Source organism: Nannobrachium achirus (assembly GCF_963921795.1).
Source record: "Nannobrachium achirus genome assembly, chromosome: 9".
Taxonomy (NCBI): domain Eukaryota; kingdom Metazoa; phylum Chordata; class Actinopteri; order Myctophiformes; family Myctophidae; genus Nannobrachium; species Nannobrachium achirus.
In genome coordinates this window covers 51,463,415-51,476,923 of record NC_137818.1, presented here as the reverse complement: position 1 = coordinate 51,476,923, position 13,509 = coordinate 51,463,415, and the positions used below count along the sequence as shown (strand labels likewise).

At 45.2% G+C, this 13,509-nt stretch overlaps 1 protein-coding gene across 1 annotated transcript; it reads left to right on the top strand.

Annotated features, from left to right (window-relative positions):
* Positions 1-8,287: 8,287 nt before the first annotated feature.
* On the top strand, positions 8,288-12,866 carry LOC308290959 (keratin, type II cytoskeletal cochleal-like; the record flags this gene model as incomplete). Its single annotated transcript, XM_080732874.1, has 9 exons — positions 8,288-8,821; positions 10,498-10,706; positions 10,919-10,979; positions 11,091-11,186; positions 11,315-11,479; positions 11,706-11,831; positions 12,063-12,283; positions 12,439-12,506; positions 12,628-12,866. 9 exons carry the CDS (start codon positions 8,288-8,290, stop codon positions 12,864-12,866), a joined length of 1,719 nt encoding a protein of 572 aa, XP_080589000.1.
* Positions 12,867-13,509: the final 643 nt, after the last annotated feature.

Sequence of the window (13,509 nt, the reverse complement as noted above, 5' to 3'; positions counted from 1 at the left end):
ATGGAGAACCGAGATGACTGGAAACAACGATGGAGGGCTCGTCTGAGGACGACCTAGATAGAACCAACTGTTTACCATAGCAACCATGGTTTTTTACCCTAGCAACCAACTGTTTACCCTACTAACCAACTGTTTACCATAGCAACCATGTTTTTTACCTTAGCAACCAACTGTTTACCCTAGCAACCAACTGTTTACCACAGCAACCATGTTTTTTTTTACCCTAGCAACCAACTGTTTACCCTAGCAACCAATTGTTTACCATAGCAACCATGTTTTCTTACCCTAGCAACCAACTGTTTACCCTAGCAACCAACTGTTTACCATAGCAACCATGTTTTTTACCTTAGCAACCAACTGGTTACCATAGCAACCACTGTTTTAGACCACTGTTTCTTGCCGGTCTTATATAAGGGTCATTTGTGTACGGTGTGATGTCATACTGATGTCAGCAGTGTGATGTCATACTGATGCGGAGATATGAGCAGGGCAAAGGTGTGACGTGTGACCGACGGACGGACGGCCGGTGGAGGTTTTGATACTAAACTGCGACCTAACGGCCGCAACAATACAATACATTGTCATGGATTGACTGATACTGACTTTTGCCAAAGCCTGGAAAATGCCACAGTAGTAAATGTGACACTGACACACAATAGTAGGCCTAAATAGTATGGCATATATTGTCTTTCACACATGTATAATACTCAGTTTCGACCCACAGGCTGCGACTACTGAGCTGTTAATTGCTCAATTATTGGATTATAATTGCATTAGAAACACATATCACACACTGTAAAAGCCTGGTGTTAGTTTAACGTTGCACTATGTAACTTTCCTCTTCTACCCCGGATTTGAACCAGATTTCCTGCGCAAGTGCTGACATAGGTAGGTGAGACTTGACCTCTGACGGAACCCGGCCAGGAGTCAACCCACAGAGCCAAAATATAGTTTGTACACTGTTGTCTAAAAATACATATTTATCCACTTATACGCATGCCCCATCCACTGAAATCAAAATCGCTAAAATGGCTAAAACGATAGAAAGCAGTAAATGAAAACATTTTAACACCCATCTTTACTAAAATATGAACCCTTGTTGGAAAAGATAAACAAATAAAGTTGTTCTTTAACGGACAGAGTCATCAAAGTGTCCGTTGAATACTGTATGTCCTGAATGAAGGTTCATGACCCTCTGATACCCAAGCTGGTCTGTCCATATATGACCCCTTGCATTGCCTTGTACAGTTCAGTTCCCATACCAGTCAGTGATGCAAACTGCCCTGTAGGATCCTGGGCTTCATGCCAAACTTCCTCAGTCGGCTGAGGTGAAAGAGGCATTGCTGCAGAGGTGTCAATTGGGTATGGCAAGCTATGGCAGCTGCCATACCTTGGCTACCGGAGGAAATAATAAAATGTACTTTTCATCGTGCCTGTTGCTAAGGTATGGCAACATGACTGGTGTCTTCATGTTGCCATACCTTAGCTTTTTCTGAACTGACGCCGCTGCATTGCTGGTGTCTTCCTCACCACATGGCCAGTGTGTAAATCCCAGCTCTTATGTTGTTGAATACCGCGTATTCCTCCTTCACTCCAAGAGGTGTGTCACCATCTGCTCATTTCAGTCTCTTTGAAGTCCCACCAGGCCTAATGTGATAGGTCCGCTGACACTTCATGTGCACGTCGGTAGCTGGGAGCAAGCAGGGGTTTTGCTGATACGGGTTATATTAATATGCACCACACCTTAACGATAGGAATTCCATGTGTTTTTTTGTTTTCTTTGGCATGTTCATCAAGAGTTCCTTGGGATGGAATGATTAAACTATAAGGAGGAGGAACGCCGCTTGACATGGAGACCTCTCCCTGCAGAACAACATGTTCTCATCATATAAAATTAAACTACTTCTGTTTTGTTTCTTTAAACAACACAACTTTATGTGCTGTTTGTGCAGCAGGAATGATGGGGAGCTTATAATTGTGCAAAAGCTGCAGAAGATTGCATTTCCCCCTTTTCATCGTTATAAATTATATCAAAAAATCACATCTGTATATCGATTAGGCAGCCTTGAATAGGATTACTTGTGCATATCTATATAAATTCCGACAGTCTGTAATACTCGTAATGAATCAAATGCTTAATGTATGAGCATGTACTGCAGGGTTCCCCAATTAGTTTTCCCCAAGGGCCAAATTATGTCTAGGGTACCAAGCCGAGGGCCACAACATTGCAGGGGGCGACGGTGGCGTTCCCGCTACTCCAGTGACAGTTCAGATATCGTCGTTGTCGGGTGAAAATCTTTTATGTCCAAAACTAGTGAAAACTAGTGAAAACAGCCGATCTACAGGCACACAACGCCTCGCTCCGTGAGGCGTTGTGTGCTTGTAGATCTGCTGTTTTCACAACTTTTGTGCGACGGCCTTCTTTGATGAAGCGGAGCTTTACTTTGCAAAAGAACATACACATTTTGAGATACAGGTTTTCCACCCGACAATGACGATATACTAGTGTTGTTGCTGCTCTTATACCACCATTATTACTGGGGTTGGTGGGGGCCAGACACTGGCAGACAGTAGGCCCCCGCAAATGGCCCGCGGGCCGCCTATTGGGTAACCCTGATGTACTGTATAGTAGATGGAAAGACACACTGTTTATATGCTCCAGAAACTCACTTCTTTATTTTAGGCAACTACAACGTTTTGAAAATAATCATGAAGACTATTTGTCGAAACGTTGTAGTTGCCTAAAATAAAAAAGTGAGTTCCTCTTCTTTCCATTATCTGATACCTTGATGTCCAGCACCTGGCCTGAATATAGGCTTGAGATGTGCACACAATCTTATCTATGAACTGTATAGTAGATGTACAGTAGTATGTATGATTTACCTGGCGTCTGTTCCTAACCTGCTCCTAACCTTGTGATTAATGTGCCTGCACAGTACTGTAGGTGTGTGTGTGAGAGAGTGGGCGTGTCTGTCTGTCTGTCTGTATGCATGCATGCATACGTTCATGTTCTCATATATGCGTGCTTGTGGGTACATGCTTGCTAAGATATAGTCTACTCAGCTTATTTCCCTGGATACATACACTACAGTGTACTGCAATAAACTTTCATATACGTAACATTCTTTGTCAAAAAAGAAAAAAAAATATTTAAATGTTCTTTAAAATGACATGACATGACCAAAAAAGTGTTTTCACTCTTCAGGTTGAAAGGGTACAGTCACACCAAACTTGAATTCTGCCTATGTAGGCTGATTCTGCCAATGCTTGTCAATGAGAATGGAGTGTTTTTATTTTTAGGCGAAAACCCTCGAACAGGGGCGTCAATTGGGTATGGCAGGGGTATGCAGCTGCCATACCCGGGTCCAGGGGGAAAATAAAAGTTAACTTTAAAGCTGTACTGTGGAAGCTGCTCAACTAGTGGTCAGTAGCGGTATTGCTTTTTTCGGCCGGAGTCGCCGCGGACCACCGGAACGGGGGTCCGCGGACCACCGCGGCCGCCGCAAGCACCTCCGCCTCGCCGATACGCATCCGTAGAGCCGTCTCCCGTCATTTTTAGACCAGGATTGAGGGAGTAGCAGGCAAGATTCCTTCACCAATGTAAACACAGTTGCTGAGGGAAGCTACTTCCTTTAGAGACAGCAATACTCGCTGTGATTGGCCGGTGGTGTATGATCTGCGCTGTGATTGGCCGGTAGTGTATCATGTGGGAGATGACATCATTTTGCCGGGAAATTCTCCCCCCCTCACAACTCATAGAAAACATATAAAGAGAAGGCTTCAGAAGCTGAAAATAACAGAGTGGGGGTTCTAAAACTTTAGCGATTTAACAGTTAGGACAATTTTAAGATTTGTTTTATAAAAAAAGTTACATAGTATAACTTTAAATATAAATCCATGAAGGTCTCTTTGTCTATCTGTGCTGGTTATTATGTTGTTAAATTACAGTAAAGTAACTACAAATGCAAAATTTAACAAAAATATCCTCCACACTTTTATTCTCCCCATCTTGATAAAATGTTATATTCCCAGGTTCTGCAGGTCAGCTGCACAGGTGCAATGCATTATTGGTAATTGTGGCACTTTTACTAACATGCCAAGCACTTGAACCACCATTCCAGGCTGCCATATCCAGCCAAAGAAACCGTAGAAATGGGGGAGAAATAGAATGTACTTCTTAAGATAAATGTATCATGCCTGTTGCTAAGGTATGGCAATGTTGCCATACCTTAGCTTGTTCTGAACTGACGCCACTGCCCTCGAATGGCAAGAATGGCAACAAATCGCTCCGTTCCCATTGACAAGCATTGGCAGAATCTGCCCATGTAGGCAGAATTAAAGTTCGGTCTGACCGCACCCGAATAGGTTAAAAGTACTTCATAGGATTTGGATGTGTGAGGTAAAGTGGTAGACTCATTGACTGTAGAGCGCAGGGACATGCTGAAAAAGAATGCAAAAAGATTTACAAATTTGAAACTTGGACGAGGTTTCTGCCCGACAGTGACGATTTACTTTGTTGGCCGCCCAGCCCCCAAAATGGAACGAAGGCCGACATTTTATTTTTAATTTTTCCTAATGGCCGCGGCCTGGACGGAAATGAACCGGCCGTTCGGGCTTTTCCCAATCGCCAGCACGTCCCTGGTAGAGCGTACTGTAACACAACCCGCTGCCCAACTATCAGGGCACTGACTGTGCCAGAAGACTGTCAGCTTGCATTCACTTTCTCTTAATTGCTCTCTCTCTCACTTTTCGGCACTCCACGCTGCCAAGTTTCAATGAAGGAGTATTAAAACTCCAGGGAAAATTCACAGGGGAACATTCCTGGGCCGGTGCTAACAAGAAAACCTGAAATGTCACCCGAAGTTATCGTTAGGATTCATGACAGTTATCATCCTAAGATCAAAATGTTGATGTGGTGACAGCTGTGCAGTCGTTGCCCCTGCCTCAGAGAAAAGGTGAAAAGCTTAATCCGCCGATTAACTTTATAATACGTTCATAATCCAGAAATTGCATACACTGGAGAGAGGGGCAGTAGGCCTAGTTCTATATGAACCATAGAATGCGGGGATATAAAACATCACCATCGTCATAAAACAGTGGACAATTTGCTTGGCAAAATCTACGTTTGCCTTTGAGTCATATGTCTGCTATAGCAATTACACAAAACAAACAGCCATGATTTGAACAGTGTATGTATGTATTTGCTCTGTACAAACACATACCGGTTTCAGTCATTTTTCACTATACCAGTGTATCCTGCAGTCTAAGGATAGCTGTGCAAAAGTAAACCCACAGCCTTTACAGTATGTCGATATCTATCAAATCAGGCATAAGGTGCTATACCAAAGTTGGCAACAAAATATTCATCACTGTCACTGTGTGTCAACGGTCGAGGTGAAAGTAGACTAAGATGTGTATTTACAGGTGCAACTAAAATATCGACCAGATGACAGCAGTTGATCCACTAAAAGTGTATCACATCACTAAAGTTTTTTATAAAGCACTATGGCCAAAATAAAATGCATTCTGATCTTCTGCTACGTTATGAACCATCCAGATGTCTTAAGTTGCTTTTAAATTCCCAGAAAACTATTGTTGAAAAGTGCTATACCGATACTTGTATAAATTCAACACTGCTGCAAGGACCTTATTTCTTTGGTGTTTTTTGCACACACCAATCCCATCAATACTGAGTGGCTTTTCATACTATAGTAGCCTATATACAATTGCATTTCCTCAAAATATATGAAAAATGCTCTTATTTGCAGACACTTGAGAGACATGAAAAGAAAACATATACAGTAGTACACAGATCTAAATCAAAATGATAGTATGCGAAAAGAGGTGCATTCTTTGCTTTCATGTATAACGTGAGTGTGAGGTCGAAGCAACACAGTGAAATCCTCAGTGTTCGTTTAACTATTGAGAGTGAACAAATGGAAGGAATTGGTTCCATCTGTATGCTCTTAAGAGTCAAATTGAACACTCAGCATTTTTTCAGAGAAGATCAGAAGCCTTGATATTTTGACTTCATGGAGTGGGGTGTGGTTGACTGCCCTACGGCTGATGGAGTAGAGACCTCGATCTGTGCCAGTTTAATGAGCCTCAACAGGTACCGACAGTTCCTTGAAATCAGTCTGAACAAGAAATCTGCTGCAGCCTTAATTCATCGAATCACACCCCCCAACTGTCACTTTTGACAGATACGTCCATGGTTTAGATCTTCTTCTTTTACAGTAAGAGCTGAAATGTGTAAATAATTGCATTTAAGTATAAGCACAAAGCTCTTAATGCTAACTTTGGCAAACACAGCCCACAAACACTTCACTAATGCAAAGATTACTATAACAAGTATTGACGATGGGTTTTAATTCCCTTCTGGCACTTGACAGCTGCAGGCCCAAACTTACAGTACATGGCAGCCAAAAAGATATAGATGAACTGCCACTTTGGAATTCACGTTCTCGCCACCCCACCCATTTAACCTCCTGTTCATCCTTCCCTCGTTCCCTTCACCACTCCTCGTTTGCAACAGGGTCATCGATAAATTAGACTTAATGGCTCAAGACCCTCCAAACAGCTGTTGCTTTATCAAGTAGGTTGTGTACATTAGAACCTCCGAGGCGGAGGCTGACACTCCCAATTCCCTTGATCTCCTGGGAGAGAAGGACATTGTTTTTTAAAGGTCGTTTTTATTGTTTATCTCATCATGCCACTTCAGGGTTTGGTTCTCAGTTGAATCTGCATGCAAAAGCAAAAAGTCCCTCTCCGTCCTCTTATTCAGCCCCTGCAAAGAAAGTTGGTAAAAATTAGGGATTTGAGACAATTCATTGAAGCTTGTACACATTTGGTGTCTAATATATGTCCCAAAATATGTCCCACATGGATCCGGAAGGGAACACAGTGAGTGCTGAGTGAACATCTGAACAGGAGGCACAGAGAAGTACTTGTTGGTTCAACAGAGCTACTGTACTGTCTTGCCCGCTCTGTCATTAACTCTTCTCTCTCTGTCTGCATGTGTGCCTGGGTGCAACGTGAGTGCATGCCTATTTCTCTCTGTCCTGTTGTCTCCAATCTACTCGCAATCTTGTCTTCTCTCTGTCTCATTCTATCTCTGAATGAATTCAAAGATGTACTCTGATGATGACAGATAACAAACAGAAGAAGAATTCTGTGCACTGTGCTCAGTCATTATAACTATTATTGTTTTCTAGACACATTTTATTCCACCAGAATCTTTACTGCTGGTCTAATTTGCTCACATGTACAGCAAAGTTGTATCCAGTCCGAGTGTCAAACTAATTGTGTTATGAAATTAACCACTTATGCCCTGTATATGTCTACTTTGTCATACGACAAAGTGCAAAAATAGGCAGTCTACAACCTCGCAGCACTGTGAGATTAGATATGTGCTATTCTTTTTTTTTTTTTTTTTTTAAGTTTTGAAAAAGATTAAGCACCATGTCAGTGATGCATCCATCAAATGCTAGCAGAATCTATGGGACAACAATGCCTCTATTCACATGCATTCAATTCAACAGACATGAAAATCACAACTTACAAAGAAAACCATGGAAATTATTAATATGCAGGGAAGATTCATGCAGCAAGTGCAATGACATGCACAAATCTTGGTACCTTTTTGCAAAAAGACAATTAAACAATTAAGCGCACACCTCAAGCTAGGGTGTAATGGGCTTATTTGCATTTGTTCATTCTGCAAGAATAAGAACATTACAGACTACTGCATGCACACGTGCGTGCACAGTGCACACACACACACACACACACACACACACACACACACACACACGCACGCACAAGCACACCAAACCATCCCAAGCCCCCAGCCATCTAGCTGAGTCTTTTGCCAACATGCCTTTTCCTCCGTTTCCCCCTGGGGTCCTGATGCCATTCCTGTGCGTAGAATCAGGGTGTGCCGTGCCCCCGATCGCCTTACAGGTTCTGACACTACTACCTGTGTGGTGGGGCTGGGCTGCTACAAGCCTCTGTACAGTACCTGCCTGCAAGTTGGACCGCCGGGGGGCCAGAGACAGATGGAGGGAGGAGAAGGGGGAGGGGGCTGGGAGGAGGATCCCAGCACCTCCTCTCCAGGAGGCAGATAAAAGCCCTCTGTGGACAGGGAGAAGGTACTCAGAGGGACTTGACTTTCCTCTTAGTGAGCTCACCTGCTCCGCCGACACCTCTCTGTCTCTTTCTCTCTCCCTAACCCTTCTTCTTTTCCCTTCACCTCGGAACTCGCCGAGGACACCAAACAGAACCAGCCATGAGTTACAACAAAACATCCTTCAGTTCTTTCAGCTCAGGCGGAGGCGGCGGCGGAGTGAGGAGCTTCTCTAGCCGCTCTGCTGCAGCAGGCATGGGAGGTGGCATGGGAGGCGGCAGCCGCATGTCCTCCATGAGCGTCAGGCGCAGCGGAGCCGGCTTTGGAGGCGGCATGGCCCTCGGAGGCAGTGGAGGTGGAGGTGCAGGCTTCGGCGGAGGCCTCGGCCTCGGCATGGGAGGCGGCGGCGGTGGCTTCGGCATGGGAGGTGGCGGCGGCGGTGGCGGCTACGGCATGGGAGGCGGCGGCGGCTACGGCATGGGAGGCGGCGGCGGCTTCGGCATGGGAGGCGGCGGAGGAGGCTTTGGCATGGGAGGTGGTGGCGGCGGAATGATGCCCATCACGGCCGTCACAGTCAACTCCAGCCTGCTCGCCCCGATGGACGTCGACATCGACCCCACCATCCAGACCGTCCGCACCCAGGAGAAGGACCAGATCAAGACCCTCAACAACCGCTTCGCCACCTTCATCGACAAGGTCAGTATAGGATTGAGATGCATGCGTGATGTTTTGTATAGCCTATGATAAATGTTGAATTGAAAAATGTATCATCCTTGATCATGATGATCAATGTTTGCAACAATCAACAGTTGAGTGCAGTGCATGTTGCACTGTGTGCAACCATTGGTTCTTGCAAAAATCATGCTTGAACATCTGCAATATATATATTAAATATTACACAGCAACTGATCTTCTGATATCCTGCACATTGAGGGACTCACACTAGAGCATGCATTAAACAAAGTAATACCTATTGATAATGTAAAGTGGCTAATTAACAACATTACCTGGCACCTTAGTGAACTCATCCATGGCTTATGAAAGTCCCTTTGTGTCTGCAGCTGGTCACCATGTTACTAGAAAGCAGATCACTGCTTCAGTAGTTCCCACTGACTGTAATAGGAATAGTAAGCTAGCTTTGTGCAGAGAGAGTAGGTAACTCTAGCCCTGAAGTATCCAATGACTGTTGGCTTGCTCTTTGCAAGGAGAAGGAAGGAGATCGGGTTTGCATCCGTTGCCCCGGCAGCAGCGACTCAGAAGTCTTAAGCTGATTCTTTGATGGTGCGGCCATGAAAGTTCGGTCCCGCGTGCAAAATATTACATTGTAGGCCTATTCATATCTCAACATGCGGTATAAAAATTGTTTCGAGTTCGTGTTGAAATGAACTTCACAACTTCACTTCACATACCTTGCATGTTACTGCATAATTAGAGACTGGTTCTGCAGTGCAGATAAACAATGTTTAAATGTCGGGGCATTTTGTCCAAGGAGGGAAGTCAACCACACTGTTCTTCACACACTACACACATTGTCTAAACAGCCACCTGTTCTTTGCACATGGGGGCGACGAGGGAATTGCGTCCAGTAAAAGCACAAAAATGTAAATAATTTTGCCTAAATTACAGGAAACAATATGAAACATGTTTTGTAGTTTACAGTGGGTTATTATCTTTGTACACATAACATATTATTTTGAGTAAATACGTAAAAGTTACACCGAATAGTATTATCTACCGCACAATCCTTGACATTTAAAGCCATTGGGTGTATGTAAATGAGTCTCTCTGATAGGTGGGGATGGGCTGGGGTGTGGCACTGTATGCAACGTTACAGAGGCAACACTCCCTCAGCAAACTTGTACTCTTCAAAACTCCTCTGCTTTCCACTAACACACTCTTCTCTGACAGAATGTTATTTTATTATTATGATTATTATGATTATTATTATTATTATATATTCCTTGCTGTTGTGAGCAGGTCCCACTTGCAACTTGTCTCTTAGAGTCACTTGAGTTGTCCTCACCAGAATAATTCCCCTGCCCTAAGGGGCTATCTTGATGCAACTGCTGCCAATGTGGGTGCACAAAAGGGCCCTTTTGTGTGGGACTGTGACGTACAGGTGTGTCAGAGGGTTAATTCATCTGAGGAAAGCCCTGCATTTAAATCCATTTTAAATAACACATTCTTCTACATCCATATGGATGTGGCAGTCACAACAAACTTTACAGACATAACTTAAAGGCAATAGAAATAGATTGATTCCATTGCACTCATGTGATGCTGCTTCTACTTATAGTGAGACATAGAACTGTTCTTCACTAAGACTTCAGTGAAACCTATACTTACTGTATGATGTTGCTTCCTATATACAGGTCCGCTTCCTCGAGCAGCAGAACAAGATGCTGGAGACCAAGTGGAGCCTCCTGCAGGACCAGACCACCACACGCTCCAACATCGACAGCATGTTCGAGGCCTACATCGGCAACCTGCGCAGGCAACTGGACGGGCTGGGTAACGAGAGGGTCAAGCTGGAGGGAGAGCTGAAGAACATGCAGGGATTAGTGGAGGACTTCAAAGTCAAGTGAGTTCAGATGACGTAAAGCTGTATACTGTAGCTATGAAAACGCATTTTGTATGAATTTATGATATGTATGAATCAAACGTGGACCATAATATACTCAACCTATCAGTATTTGGACATGAAACTAAGCTACATCCTAAGCCAAAACCTTACCCTAAACCCAAGAAAAGTAACCATAAATTCAATTGCTTATAACTTTTCTTTTCTTTCAGATATGAAGATGAAATTAACAAGCGTGCTACTGTGGAGAATGAATTTGTGCTTCTCAAGAAGGTAAGCAGCGTTCAGACGAACCAGAAAACATAACAGCGTTTAAAATATCCCAAGTACTCTTTTGTGTCAAGACAACAGCTAAACACTAGTTCATCTGTGATCTTGTTCCAGGATGTGGACGGTGCTTACATGGTCAAGATTGAGCTGGAGGCCAAGGTCGACGCCCTTCAAGATGAGATCAACTTCCTCAGGAGCGTCTATGAGGCGGTAAGGCTTGACTACGTGCTCTTGATTTAAAAACGTGCTCATTTTTATTCAGTAGTCCTGATAAGCCTTGGAGAACACAAAATCAGCTATCTCACCTCTAACTCAACATCATTATTCCCCTTCTTCAGGAACTGAATGAACTCCAGGGACAGATCAAGGACACCTCAGTCATTGTGTCGATGGACAACAGCCGTGGCTTGGACATGGATGCTATTGTTGCTGAAGTGCGCGCTCAGTACGAGACCATCGCCAACCGCAGCCGTGCAGAGGCCGAGACGTGGTATGAGACTAAGGTATGTGGAGCTATATGTCCTCTAGATGCAACCTGTCAAGGAGTCCACTGACTAAGGTACCTATGCTAAGAATGGTAAATAGCTACCATGAACTCGAACTTATATTGACTGAAGTGCTACAGAATGGTCTTTTGAAGTACCATCAGCAACAGAGAAAGATAGAGAAAGTAATGCTGAGTGGATGAGAGCCAGTGACGTTCAATACAAGTGTGTTTTCTTCTTCCAGTTCCAGGCAATGCAGACCGCAGCCACCACGCACGGAGAGGACCTTCGCAACACCAAGTCTGAGATCGCTGAACTCAACCGCATGATCTCTCGCCTCCAGAACGAGATCGAGAACGTCAAATCACAGGTAGACCCACAGCTCCACACGTTTTCACCAACTGGCTCAGCCAATGGCTCAGTCAGAGCCATCACACGTCAATGTGCGGTACACTGAGTTAGAGACCAAACTCTAGCAGCACAATCAATTAAGACCCCATTATCATCATTCCATCATTCTAGAAACCAGTAATTGAAAAATATTTTAAAAAGAAATATTTCAGAGAACAATCATGACCTTGCTGCCTTTTCAACTTTCCAGCGCGCTGCCATGGAAGCCCAGATCGCCGAGGCTGAGGAGCGCGGTGAGCTGGCTGTGGCGGACGCCAGGGGGCGCGTCAAGGACCTGGAGGAGGCTCTGCAGAGAGCCAAGCAGGACATGGCCCGCCAGGTGCGCGAGTACCAGGAGCTGATGAACGTCAAGCTGGCCCTGGACATTGAGATCGCCACATACAAGAAACTTCTGGAGGGAGAGGAGATCAGGTAAGACCCTGAGCCAGTCTGGAGTTCAGTTGAGAGGAAACAAAGCAATATACCGGTAGGAAGACAGAGTGCATTGTAAATAGGTTACACAGGCAGTCAATGTCAAGCGTAAAAGACGATGATATGTTAGAGCTAATCAATGAATCTCTCCACAGACTCAATGCTGGCGGAGCTTCTGCGACCATCACCGTCTCAGGCGGTGGCGGCGGCGGCGGTGGCGGCGGTAAGTTCATCCTTCTTTATCATAGTCACGGGGGAGAATCAGGAGGTTTATGATGGTTCATTTCTTGACTATATCTCTGGTTCATCTCATCTCATTCCGTCTCATTCTCATCCCCATGCAGGTGCCGGGTACGGCCTGGCCCTGGGCGGCGGTGGCGGCGGCGGCGGCTATGGCAGCGGTATGTCCATGTCAGGCGGTGGCGGCGGCGGCTACGGCATGTCCATGTCAAGCGGCGGCGGCTACGGCATGGGCGGCGGCATGAGCATGGGCGGCGGCGGCATGAGCATGGGCGGCGGCATGAGCGGCGGCTCCATGAGATCGTCCCGCTCAATCACCACATCGTCATCACGCCGCTACTAAGTTCTACTTTACTTACCCTCCTCCTTTCTGTCCTAACCCCCCCCCCCCCCCCCTCCCTCCCCCACACACACCCACCACCTTCCTCCGCTTCCTCCTGCAAAACCACCCAGACAAGCACATCCCACGCCACCCGTCCACTGCAGGCCCCAGAGAACTGCCTGATGTGCACTGAGCCAGAAAAACGAAAGCCTGTTGCGTTTGTCTCATTTTTACGTTTAGAGCGCAGAGCTTTCGTATATAGCCACACACCAGTCACAATGCAGTCGGTGAATATCAGAGGTCACACCGGGCCTGCAGTCGACAGATCCACATAACACTGCCCAGAGAGCTTGAGTTCAACATAACACTCCACACCGAGGCAGAGAGATTATAATAGCAAAAAGGTGACCGGCAGCAGAGATATGAGTCGTAATTCCTCCTTCGTTCAGTCAGCCTGGCTGTTTTTGTTGTTGTTGCTGGATGTGCTGTTGCGCAGATGTAAAAATAGTGCACGACAGAGAATCCTCCAAAGGCAACAACAGCAAGCACACATCAAACAGTGACAGTAGACTGTAGCAGATGGTGGCTGAGACGCCTTAGTCTGATAAAGGACATATGGCTGACACTGACACCAACACAGTCTTGTAAACAATAACTTGCTGAC